Consider the following 12,809-nt stretch of genomic DNA (forward strand, 5'->3'; position numbering starts at 1 on the left):
AAAGAAGTGATGATTGTGAAAATTTTTGTCTTCCTGAATTTGGGAGATAATAATTTGGTTTAAAAAAAGATCAAGACCACTATTTGTAATGGCTGCAAATCATTTTGTTAAAAGGATCAACAAAAATTTATATAACCATTCCATTATTACTGTGTATTTTTCTCCCATTTCTAAGATTCAGGTCACAATCCTCAATATTGTATCTGTCCCTTTGCAATTTATTTGACACAAGAGCAAACAATCCCCACATATTATCGTTTAACTGAATTCCAGTTTGTGCATATGGCATCCAGATTACATAGATATCCTAAACCCCCCCCCCCGAAAAAAAACAAACCCACTGCCATCGAGTCGATTCCGATTCATAGCGACCCTATAGGACAGGGTAGAACTACCCCATGGAGTTTCCAAGGGGCACCTGGCGGATTCGAACTGCCAACCTCTTGGTTAGCAGCAGTAGCACTTAGCCGCTATGCCACCAGGGTTTCCATAGATATCCCAAGACGTGTCTTATTTTATACACTTATTATTTAACCATTTCCCTATAATTGGCTATTTACGCTAGTTGCAGTTTTCAATACTGTGAATTACACAGTAACAAAGGGAGTATTCTTGGCATCAAGTTCCACCTCTGTCACGTATTAGATTTGAGACTTTGTGCAAATTGCTCTTCTTTCAGGCTCAGTTTTCTCATCTGTAAGAGAGACATTAAAAGTATCCACATTCTAGTATTGTTATAAGGATTATTAAATGAGATATGGCGTGCAAAGTCTTCAAATAGTTTTGGTAACATAGAAAGTGCTCAATAAATATTAGCTGTTATGATTATTACAATACTAAATGAACATTCTGAAACATATGCTTTTTTCTGTTACAATTAGGTTCTTTCTGAGATGGCATCTCTGATTCAGCTATTCAGAACTTAATGAAGCTGGTGACTCTTTGGCAATGTGGAGAAATCATGACAGAACATGTGGTTCGTACTGGGGCTGTCAATGCTGTAAAGGAAGTCTGGGAAAAAAGAATAAAGAAACAAAATGAAGATCTGAAGCGAGAAAAAGAATTTCAACAGAAGTATGTTACAACATGCTTATTAATGAGAATTCGTAACACCCTCATTATAAAATAGAGCATTTATTAAGTGCCTAGTTATAACTGGAAACCCTGGTGGCATAGTGGTTAAGAGCAGTTCAAGTCCACAAGGTGTTCCTTCGAAACTCTATGGGGCAGTTCTACCCTGTCCTATAAGGTCGCTATGAGTTGGAATTGACTTGATGGCAGTGGGTTTCGTTTTTTTTTGTTGTTGTTGTTTTAGTTATAACTAGCAAACAAATCAAATGTTCTTTGATGGCTACTTTTGTTGATTTATTATTTATAATTCTAATGAGTTGGATTCGACTGGACAGCACTGGGTACTGGGTAATGGGCTAAGATAGCCAAATTTCAATTTTTATTTTTTCTATGTTAACTACACATGAAAAATTTTCTAAGGCAGAAATAATAGAAAACCTTTTGCTAGTTATTTTTACAGCTTGATATTATTCTCAGGTATATTTTCAATGGATCAAAAACGGATAGGTGTATGTCTCAGAATAACTAAGATTTTATGCATTTTTATATCTGAAAAATAAAATCCAGATAAAATTAGAATGTGGTAATATGCAATTTAACTCTAAAGTTAGAACTGTATTTTTAGCAAGCCATGAAAAATCTTATTTATTAAATATCTGTGGATTAAGCACAAGGAAAATACACATCAAAAGCACTTCACACTCATTAAAAAAAAAAAAAAAACTCACACTCATTAGGATGGCTATAATAAAAAAGATGGACAATAACAAGTACTAGTGAAGATGTAGAGAAATTGGAACTCTCAAATATTGCTGGTGGGAATATAACATGGCGTAGCCAATTTGGAAACAATTTGACAGTTGCTAAAAAAGTTAAACATAGAGTTACCATACGATCCAGCAATTCTACTCTTAGGTGTATACTCAGGAGAAATGAAAATATATGTTTACACAAAAACTTGTACATGAATATGGGAACAGCATTATTTGTAATAGCTGAAAACTGGAAGCAACTGAAAATGTCCATCAATGGATGAATGGATAAATAAAATTAGAATATCCATACAATGAAGTACTATCTGTCCATAAAAGGGAATGAAGTACTGATACATGTTACGGAATGGATGAACCTTGAAAACATGCTAAGTGAAAGAAGCCAGATACAAAAAGCCACATATTGTACAACTCCATTTATACAAAATGTACAGAATAGGCATTCTATAGAAACAGAAAGTAGATTAACGGTTGCCAGGAGCTGGAGGAAGGGGAAATGGGGGATGAATATTAACAGATATTTAGTTTCATTTTTGGGTTCTGAAAATGTTTTGAAATTAGATAATGGTGATAATTGCACAACTCTGTGAATATACTAAAAACCACTGAATTGTATACTTTAAGAGAATAAACTGTATGATGTGTGAATTATAACTCAACAAGCTGTCATAGAAAAACTATGGAGAGTTATGACATTTTCAAAAATTTAAAAATAATGGCATTATGATACTAACCAAATTTATAATTCTTACAAATAAATTTTTGTCTGATTTCCAGGCGTCATTGATCAAATGGTTGTCTTTCACAGGTTGTATAAAAACATAAATGCTACCTATCTCATTAACTACCAACTAAAATGATTTCCTGGTCTCTTAGGCTAGTGAGGATCTGGGAAGAGAGAGTTAGCTTAACTAAGCTAAGAGAAAAGGTCACCATGGAAGATGGAAGAGCTATTTTGAAGATAGAAAAGGAAGAATGGAAGGTGAGTTTTAGAGAAGTGATATTCAATTTTCCGTGTATTGTATTTCGTAGGAGAGTTCAGAAAATTATTCTGAGACTGTGTAATTAAGTCCAATAATTTTTAGTTTTAATTTAAAAAATGCAAATTAATTTAGGTAACAGGAACAGACTTTTTTTCTGTGAAAATTCAATCATTTTGCCTCAGCCCTGCCTATACTAAGTCATTTGTAATAATTCCCCTACTAATCCTTTTAAGAAGCAATTTCTCATTTTCCACTAAAAATAAAAAGATGTCTATCTGCCTAATTAAAATCATTTAGCTTTTCCAAAGCAAGTGCTCAGTGAAAACTTCATAAAATGTAAATGAATATTAATTTCTTAGGTTCACCACATGATTATTCTCTCTCTCCCTTTCTCACACACACTCACACATACACAGTTGCTTAATTACTTTGACATGTTCTAATTTTTTACAAGGGCCTCTAAGCTTCTTTTGGAGTCCCCGGGTGGTGCAAATGATTAACACACTCAGCTGCTAACCAGAAGGTTGGAGGTTCAAATTCAACCAGACACACCTAAAAGAAAGGCCTGATGATCACCTTCCAAAAAGCAGCCATTGAAAACCGTGTGGAGCACAGTTCTGCACTGACACACATAGGGTCACCATGAGCTGGAATCGGCTCACAGGCAGTTGGTACTGGCAGCCTTCATTTTCTCTTCTGGCCTTTCTAGGCTGACAGGGAAAAGGCATAGAATTCATAATAGTTGAAATTTTAAAAACTTATAAAATCCTTCAAAACAGGAATGGAAAGAAGTCTGAATTATTGATTACAGTGATTTTTTGGTTTCTCTGTGCTTTCAATTAACCACCATTTTTAATAGCATATGCACTATAGGAAAAGCAAACACAACACAATTTTTAGGACATAGTTTTGTTTGTGTACTATTGACCAAATACATTATTTTTGTTTATTCTATTAGGTTTTGGAGGTTTAAAAAAAAAAAAGGGAAGGTCTTAAAAATTAGAAATAACATAAAGCACTTGGAAATGTTATTCATTACGGAAAATATTCCAAAGTGCTTCAAAAATCAAAAACTATTGCTACAACCCAGAAGTAAGTCCATTCACCTATGAGGAGCTGATTTTTAACAAGGAGTGAAAATCCATTCAGTGTGGAAGAAACAGTCTCTTTACCAAATGTTGCTGGCAAAACTGGATACCCATTTGCAGAAAAATAAAACAGGATCCATAACCAACACCATACACAAAAACTAACTCAAAATGGATCAAAAATCTAAATTTTAAAGCTAAAACTATAAAGTTCCTAGAAGATAATATAGGGACAAAACTTTGGGATCTAATTATTTTCAGTTATAGATTACAAAAAAAAAAAAAAAAAAAACAAGTATAAATGCATTAGCAACAGAAGACAAATTAGATAACTGGGACCTCCTAAAAATTAAATACTTATGCCCATCAAAAGACTTTATCACAAAATTAAAAAGAGAACTACAGACTGGGAAAAAAAAAAATCTTTGGGAATGATATATCCGATAAGGATCTAATCTCTATATAGAAAATGCCAACAACTCAACAACAAAAAGACAAACAATCCAATTAAAAAATGGGTATGGGACATAAACAGACACTTCACCAAAGAGGACATTCAAGCAGCCAACAAACACATGAAAAGATGCTTGTGATCATTAGCCATCAGAGAGATGCAAATCAAAACTATCATGAGATACCATATCAACCCTGCCAAAACAGTACTGACTGAAGAAAAAATAAAAAAACAAACAAAAAAATCCAGAAAACAACAAATGCTGGTGAGGCTGCAGGGAGATCAGAACCGTTATCTACTGCTGGTGGGAATGTAAAAGGGTACAACCACTATGGAAAATAGTATGGCACTTCTAGAAATAGAAATACCCTGTGATCCTCAGGAGTGACTGAGTGGTGGGGGTGTGTATGGAGGGGGCGAGGTGGTACCTGAGTGTGGGTGGCCAGAGATAACCTTTGAACTAGAACCTACATCCTGATGAGGAGAACTAGGGAGAGAACATTACTGGTAAAGGGAATGGTGACTTCTAAAGAACAACTTCGGCATGTTTAAAGCAGAGCAAGGAGATTCAGTGAAGAGGTGGATCCCAGAAAAGAAAAATATGGTTTGTAAAAATTTAGGGAAAATGTTTAAGCTCACTTATATTTAAAGCTGTAGTTAAGCCATAATTTAAAATCTTCATATTCACTTATATTTTCAAATTAAAATTAATTGAAATATTGTTTCTAAAAAAAAAAAGAAAGAAATACCCTATGATCCAACAATCTCACTACTGGTTATATACCCTAAAGACAGACATATGCACACCTATGTTCATTACAGCATTATTCACAATAGCAAAAAGATAGAAACAACCTAAGTGCCCACCATCGGATGAAAGGATAAACAAAATGTGGTATATACATACAGCAGAAAACTATACAGCTGTAAAAAATAATAAGTCCGTGAAACATTTTATAACATGGATGAAGGACAGCATGCTGAGTGAAATAAGTCAGTACAAAATGACCAATTTCACATGATTCCACTTTTATAAAAACACAAAAAGAGGAATACATACAGAAATCAACGTTCTTTGGTGGTTACCAGGGCTGGGAGTGGGAGGGAGGGGAAATCACTTTATGGATAGTAGACACTTGTTATTTTTGGTGACTGGAAAGGCAATACCAACTAAGGGTGAAGTCTGCACCACTTGACTGGTGTAAATGATGATACTAAGAAGTACTCAAGAATAAGGGACTTTTTAATAAATGATATACACATTTCTGCAACAGCATCATTAACAACAAAAATTGTGTTTGGCTACATAGGTAGATATGTGTACATACATGTGTATAGGAAGGCAGATGTACATGCACATACAGGTGCATCTGTAGGCATGAGTATATACACGCTGTGTGCGCTGGATATACATTCACATATATAATAAAACGTGGGAGGCACAGTTATGGAGACTTCCTAGATACAACCAAACACCTTGCAGGATTGGTTTACTGAGTTTGAAGGCTTACGACCATAGTCTCATGGGACAACTCAGTTAATTGGCACAACATAGTTTATAAAGTTTATGTTCTACATCCTGGTTTGGTAAGCAGTGTCTGGGGTCTTAAAAGCTTCCAAGCAGCCATCAAAGATACAATTATTGGTCTCTAAAAAAAAAAAAATTTTTTTTTTTTTTACTCATCTGGAACAAAAGAGAAAGAAGGAAACCAAAGACTCAAAGAAGAAACTACAGGACTAGTAGCCCACATGAACCATGGTCTAATCTATCCTGAGACCAGAAGAAAACTAGATGTTGCCTGGCTACCACTACTTACCATTCTGACCAAGGACACAATAGATAGTAGCTGGTATGAAGAACAAAACTCAAATTCTTAAATAAAAGGCTAGAATTACTGGACTGGTACAGACTAGAGGAATCCTTGAAACTGTCACTCTGAGATACTTTTTAGACTTGGAACTGAAACTACTTCCAGAAGCTACCTTTCAGCTAAGTAACAAATTGGATCATAAAATAAACAATATCACTAGTACTGAGCTCTTTAAAAAAAAAAAAAGTCTACATGAGGCTAAACAGTCAACATTTACCCTAAAGCAAAGATGAGAGGGTAAGTGGGGGCAGGGAAGCTAGAGTAATGGAAATGGAACGTCCAGGATGGAAATAAAGAGAATGTTGACATGTTGTGAAAAATGTAACAAATGTCACTGAACAATATGTACAGAAATTGTTAAATGTGAACCTAATTTTTGTGTAAACTTTCACCAGAAACACAATATTAAAAAAAACCAAAAAACTATTGATACAATCATACTGACCATGAGTGTGACATGGCACTTAAATAATTTAATACAGTGACTTTGTCATTTTTTTAAATTTGAGTTTAGACCCTCCCTTCTTCGCTGCTGAAACTGAATCAGCTACAGGAATGGCAACTTCATAGAACCGGTTTGTTGAAAATTCCGGAATTCATTGGAAGATTCCAGAACCTGATCGTGTTAGATTTATCGCGAAATACAATTTCAGAGATACCTCGAGGAATTGGTAAGGAACATTGCTGTTATTCTTGTGCTATTTTATCCACTGCAGATGTGATTTTTATTGAGGAAAAATCTTTAATACATGGAATAAAGACCTCATCTTTATACAGTCTTGAGAAAAATGTAAACATCTAATTTAAATCAAAGCTTTCAGGAGATTCAAGCTTCTAGAGTTACTGAGATGATTCAAGACAAGATTTCAACGTAAGGAAAGTTTCTTTGGAGATATTGTATAGATCCTGGAAATAATACTGCTGGTTCAGCTATAACTCCTGGAAAAGAACTAGTTGTGGGGAAAAAAGAAAAATAGAAATCCCTAAATGGAAAATTTCTCAAAATATAGGGTATAGTGCAAATAAGGCAGAATGATTTTTTTTTTTTTGCCAGTAGCACTGGTAGACCTGTTCCTTGTTTGAAGACGGGGCAGGACAGACACTGGGAAAAGGGAAGAACGTAAGGACTATAAATTTGCCAATATGAAACTGGCAAGTAAGTTATAATACTTAATAGCTGGAAACACTACTTTATATCCATCTGTTATCTCTTGTGTATTATTTTTTGTAGGACTGCTCATTAGACTTCAGGAATTGATTCTTAGCTACAACAGGATCAAGACTGTCCCCAAGGAACTAAGTAACTGTGCCAGCTTGGAGAAACTAGAACTTGCTGTTAACAGAGAGATCTGTGACCTTCCACAAGAGGTCGGAAAGATATAAATGCCTACAATTTTATTTTCCATCTACTAATACTTTATTTCTCAACCGTACCATCATTGAAAATATAACTAATGAAGGAATGCTGTTCTAGTTCAGAAAAATAGTGAAAACCATTTCCTATTCTTATAAGAATAATGCACGCTTTTAATTACAGAAGGATTTGCTTAATCCAAAAGATACTTCTATTATTAACACAGTACTGGCATCATTTGTTGACTAGGTTGTGATCATCTTGAAAGCTAGACTGTTTTATTTATTTTTATATCCCTGGAATTGAGGGAAGAACCTAGGTTGTTCTGGTTATTTAATAAATGCTTCCCCCCCGTCAAGTTGGTATACTTTTTTTTTTAAATTGTACTTTAAGTCAAAGTTTACAGTTCACGTTACTTTCTCATACAAAAATTTATATATTGTTATGTGATCCTAGTTGCTTTCCCTATAATGCGACAGCACACTCCTCTTTTTTACTCTGTATTTCCCATGTCCGTTCAACCCGCTCCTGTCCCTTTCTGCCTTTTCATCTCACCTCTGGAAAGGAGCTGCCCGTGTATAGTCTTATGTATCTACTTGAACTAAGAAGCACACTCTTCACAAGTATTATTTTATGTCCTATAGTCCAGTCTAATCTTTGTCTGAAGAGTTGGCTTTGGGAATGGTCTTAGTGTTGGGCTAACACAGAGTCCAGGGGCCATGTCTTCTGGGGTCCCTCTAGTCTCAGTCAGACTATGAAGTCTGGTCTTTTTACTAGAATTTGAGGTCTGTATCCCACTTTTCTCCTGCTCCATCAGGGACTCTTCAATAAATGCTTTTTAAATAAACAAATTAAGAATTATCATAAATCACAATGTTGTTACAGAAAAACTTGTTTACTAGAGTGATCAGTTTTGAGCTAGAGGTGAAGTGATGAGACATTAATTATTGAGTTTAGGAAATATGTTTTTTTGCTGGATTCCTAGGCTGTACCAAGTAAAACCAAGACAATGGGCTTAGAAAACCCTCAAACTTTGATTTGGTATAATGTCTTCCTATTGGCCAGACTGATCATATAGATAGAGACATTTGTATTATTTTTCAAATACTTAATGCTCTTAAAATTAACAAAGGAAATTTCCGTGGTGCTTTGCCTACATAACAAGGACTTTGAGAGAGAAGAGCTGCTAGAAAAAAACAAACCTCAATATAAAATATAAGACTATTCCCTTCTCCCACTTTATCTTGGTGAGTAGATTAGCTTTTTTTATTTTTTTGAAGCCAGTAAACATGTCACCGATACTTGTTGCTCTAACAAGTAAAACAGCTTCAAAAATATATTTCATTTTATAATAGTTCCACTTAACAAAATGTATGCCCTTGCTTATGTTGAAAATGATGATCACAGAGACAATTTCTTTATAGTCCAAGAGGGTAAATAAATATTTCCAATTTCTAACTCTTGCAATTTTTATTTCTAGGATTGGTTCTGTGATTAAAAAGCTGAGTGAATTTGGGCATGTCTATTAACCGGTATTTTACCGTAGTTTTTTCATTTATGGAAAGAGATTATAGTAGTACAAATACTGAAATGAGATCTTAAGCCTAGGGTTAATTTCAGAAGTATGGCCCCTTAGTAGATGTGAGGTCTTGGACATATCCCTTTATATTAGTAAGTCTCAATTTTTACGTACACAAAATTAAGACTGATAAGAAAAATTTTAATATCTTCTCAATCTTCTAAAATTAAAGGGTTCTGGTACTACTGAGGAAACCCTGGTGGCGAAGTGGTTAAGTGCTACAGCTGCTAACCAAGAGGTTGGCAGTTTGAATCCACCAGGCGCTCCTTGGAAACTCTATGGGGCAGTTCTATTCTGTCCTATAGGGTCGCTATGAGTCGGAATCGACTCGATGGCAGTGGGTTTGGTTTTTGGTGGGTTAGTACTATCGAGAAACTAGCAATTGGAGACCCATCTCTCAGGTATTACATTCCACAGGCTTTACAGACACAAAAATATTTATATTAAAAGTAATCTTTTTATACTCTATGTCAAAGTTTGTGAAAATTTAAAAAGTCTAATACCAATTTTTGGAAGAGTGTTTTATTCGTTGCTTGGATTCTAAAGCTGAGAAACAGCGTCACCTATGAGACAGAAACTTCCTGCTTTTATGCATCCACTAACCCTTGCATTTCTGAACTTTTTTATGGTGTGAAAGCTGTGGAATGAATTTGAACATCTCCTTAGACAGAAATAGAGCACGGAACTTTCCAGGCTGAATGGAGAGTTTTCTGTAAAAGTTACCTAAATTATCATGTCTTGAAACTTTGAAACTTCTACTAGGACGTTATGTGGAAAGAGGGAAAAGATTTTGCAGTTTCAGGTCCATAAAAACTTGAGTTTACAACACAGCGCCATCATTTCCTAATGATGAGCCATTTTATCTATAAAATGGAAATAATGACACTTACCTGGTAAGGTTCCTGTCAGGATATTTTGTTAATTTAATGGATGATGGTGAACAACTTACACAGATAAATAAAAGTATATTTTAAAATGAGTAAGTTAGAGCTACATGTATCAACATGAATACATTTAAAAACTGATAGAAAAACATGTAAGTCAAAGAAAGTATAGTATCATAATCCTTGCCAAAAATGTTAAAATACACAAAACACTAAAGTTTATGAAATATGTATTTGTTTATATATAGTATTTTTATAATAATAAATATATAATACATACTTATACATATATGTAAAAATATAAACACATGGGAATGATACCAAATTCAGGATAGTAGTTACCTCTAGAGGAAGAAGGGAGAAGAAACTAGAGGGCTGCAGTCGTATCAGCATGTTTCTTTCTTAAGCTAAGCACAATAGTTATTTTATTCTCAACAATTTTTATTTCATGAAAAAAGATTGAAGAGTAAACTCTATGATTGTGATAACATGTGTAAAGCACCAGGCACAAAGAAGGGAGTTCACTAAAGGTAACTATTATTTTCGAGTTTGGTTTTTCCCATATAAATCTCATCTACTGGATGAAAACAAATACACAGTTACTTTAGTAGGTAAAGCGCTGAAGGACTGATGAGCTTCTGCCAGGCAGGTTCTGTAAACCCTGGCACTTGGCTATTTGTAAGATACATTTCCATTGAATAGCTGAACTTTCTATAACAGTTTTTCATTTTTCTGGAAGTTAATTAGCTTTATTTCAAATTTGTTCTGGTCTACTATGACTAAATAAAGCCCAAGTATAATGTGAATATTCTTTAATATGAAGTATCTATTGTACCAAAGTGACTCTTTCACTAGTTTATACTGTAGACATTTATTCTGAGAATCTTGCTTTCTTCTTCAGCTCAGCAAGTTGTTAAATCTTACTCACCTTGATTTGAGTATGAACCATTTTTCTACCATCCCTCCTGCTGTATTGGATATGCCTGCCCTTGAATGGCTTGACATGGGAAGCAACAGACTAGGACAACTTCCTGATACTATAGAAAGGTAAAATATAAATAACTTTCTATGCTACCAACAAACATCTTGAAACCAGTTACAGGAAAAACAAACAAAAAATAAAAAGGATCCCAAGCATAAAAACTCATTTAGTTCTAAATATGCTGCTTTTTAATAATAGAATATTTTCATTTACTCCGAGTGAAAAGGTTTTGGGAGAGAAAACTGGCTTTCTGATTTAAACAAATTTAACAAGCAAATGCCACAATAGTAACATTAATTAGCGTGTGCCAGCACTAAGCACTTTAGAAGTAGATGTGGTAACTAAGACACAGAGATTAGCTAATACATCCAAGATCACAGGCAAGCCTGGGTTTCAACCTAGGCAGCCTGGCCCAAGTTCATGCTGTTAATGAACTATTTATTACGCTATACTGCCTTGGTTATAAAATATGTAAAAATGTTTCACGGACTTTAACATTCTTGGTAAGGATTATGATACTGTTTTATTAAATGGGCATATTAATACTTTGTGATATTTTTCTCTAAAGACTCTGAGGATCAGGTTAAGTAACATTTGCCTCAGTTCTTTAAGAAATCAAATGATAACAACAAAGAATCTGCCATAGTTCTAGAATACAATGATTTCATTTCTACCACATGAGGAGAGCTGTAGTGTAGGGAAGAACTCTCCCAGGTGGTTTCTCTAGAATCCGGCTAATATGAAGTCAGTTAACTTAATAGCTACATTGGCTATAGAAGATGTTATAAAAGGTGACACCTCTGTTATTTTTAAGTTAATAAAAACCAGGGTTTCATATTATGTGGTATTAATTGTAGAAACTTTTTTTTCTTAATCCTTCAGAATGCAGAGTCTACATACTCTATGGCTACAACGGAACGAAATAACATGCTTGCCAGAAACAATCGGCACTATGAAAAATCTGGCTACGCTTGTTCTCAGCAACAATAAACTGCAGGATATTCCAGAATGCATGGAGGAAATGACAAATCTGAGGTAAAAAGTTTTAGACACAAAACTGATATGTTCCTTTCCGGCTGTAGAACCAATATAGAAAAATTTTCATTAATAAACTTGGGTTCTCATTCATATAAATGGATATATTAAAATTTTTTTCTAAATTTGAAGTTCTGTAATTGATGACTGGAATTCATATAATGCTAATCTAAATTATTCAAGAAAGAATCTTTCAAATTAAAGTTATTACTGGGATTTATTAGGCGTAGGAAATGTTCTACATTGATATTTTCACGAAAACTGTCTTTATAACTGCTAATGAATCTCATTAGCAATATAAAAATTGGAATAAAAATAGTAATTATTTTCTTTCTAAATAACTATAAATGGACATAGGCAATTATGCTACAGACAAAAAGCATATATAACATTTTACTAAGTTAATTGCTACTGAACTCCCTCAAGTGTTCCCAAAGTTTAATTTCCTGACAGTGAGCATAAGACATCAGAATTCACACCAAAAACCACAACTTCCATTAACAAACTCATCCATTCATTTACTTATTCAGCAACTACTGTGCACTGTACAAGGTGGTAAAGATACAATGATAAATGAGACACAAATAAATCTATAAAATACACAGAAGCTTTTCCATAACATTAAGTATATATTTAAGATGCATTAAAATTGCTCTTTAATTATAAATTAAACTCTACCACATTAAATATATGGTATAGGCTAACAGTTGCTTTCACAAGCTTTGAAAATTGTCT

The 12,809-nt window shown here is 34.1% G+C and overlaps 1 protein-coding gene across 1 annotated transcript in view; it reads left to right on the forward strand.

Moving 5' to 3' along the window:
• LRRC39 (leucine rich repeat containing 39) overlaps window positions 1-12,809 on the forward strand; it is a 33,869-nt gene that overhangs the window by 16,859 nt on the left and 4,201 nt on the right. Inside the window, exons 2-7 of the mRNA XM_023547414.2 lie at window positions 882-1,074; window positions 2,721-2,826; window positions 6,755-6,911; window positions 7,472-7,608; window positions 10,959-11,104; window positions 11,922-12,074. Of these exons, the coding sequence (XP_023403182.2) occupies window positions 926-1,074; window positions 2,721-2,826; window positions 6,755-6,911; window positions 7,472-7,608; window positions 10,959-11,104; window positions 11,922-12,074 (848 nt within the window). The 5' untranslated portion in view covers window positions 882-925. The remainder of the gene's footprint in view (window positions 1-881; window positions 1,075-2,720; window positions 2,827-6,754; window positions 6,912-7,471; window positions 7,609-10,958; window positions 11,105-11,921; window positions 12,075-12,809) is intronic.

The sequence above is a fragment of the Loxodonta africana genome, chromosome 3, assembly GCF_030014295.1.
Source record: "Loxodonta africana isolate mLoxAfr1 chromosome 3, mLoxAfr1.hap2, whole genome shotgun sequence".
In the NCBI taxonomy this organism is placed as follows: Eukaryota; Metazoa; Chordata; class Mammalia; order Proboscidea; family Elephantidae; genus Loxodonta; species Loxodonta africana.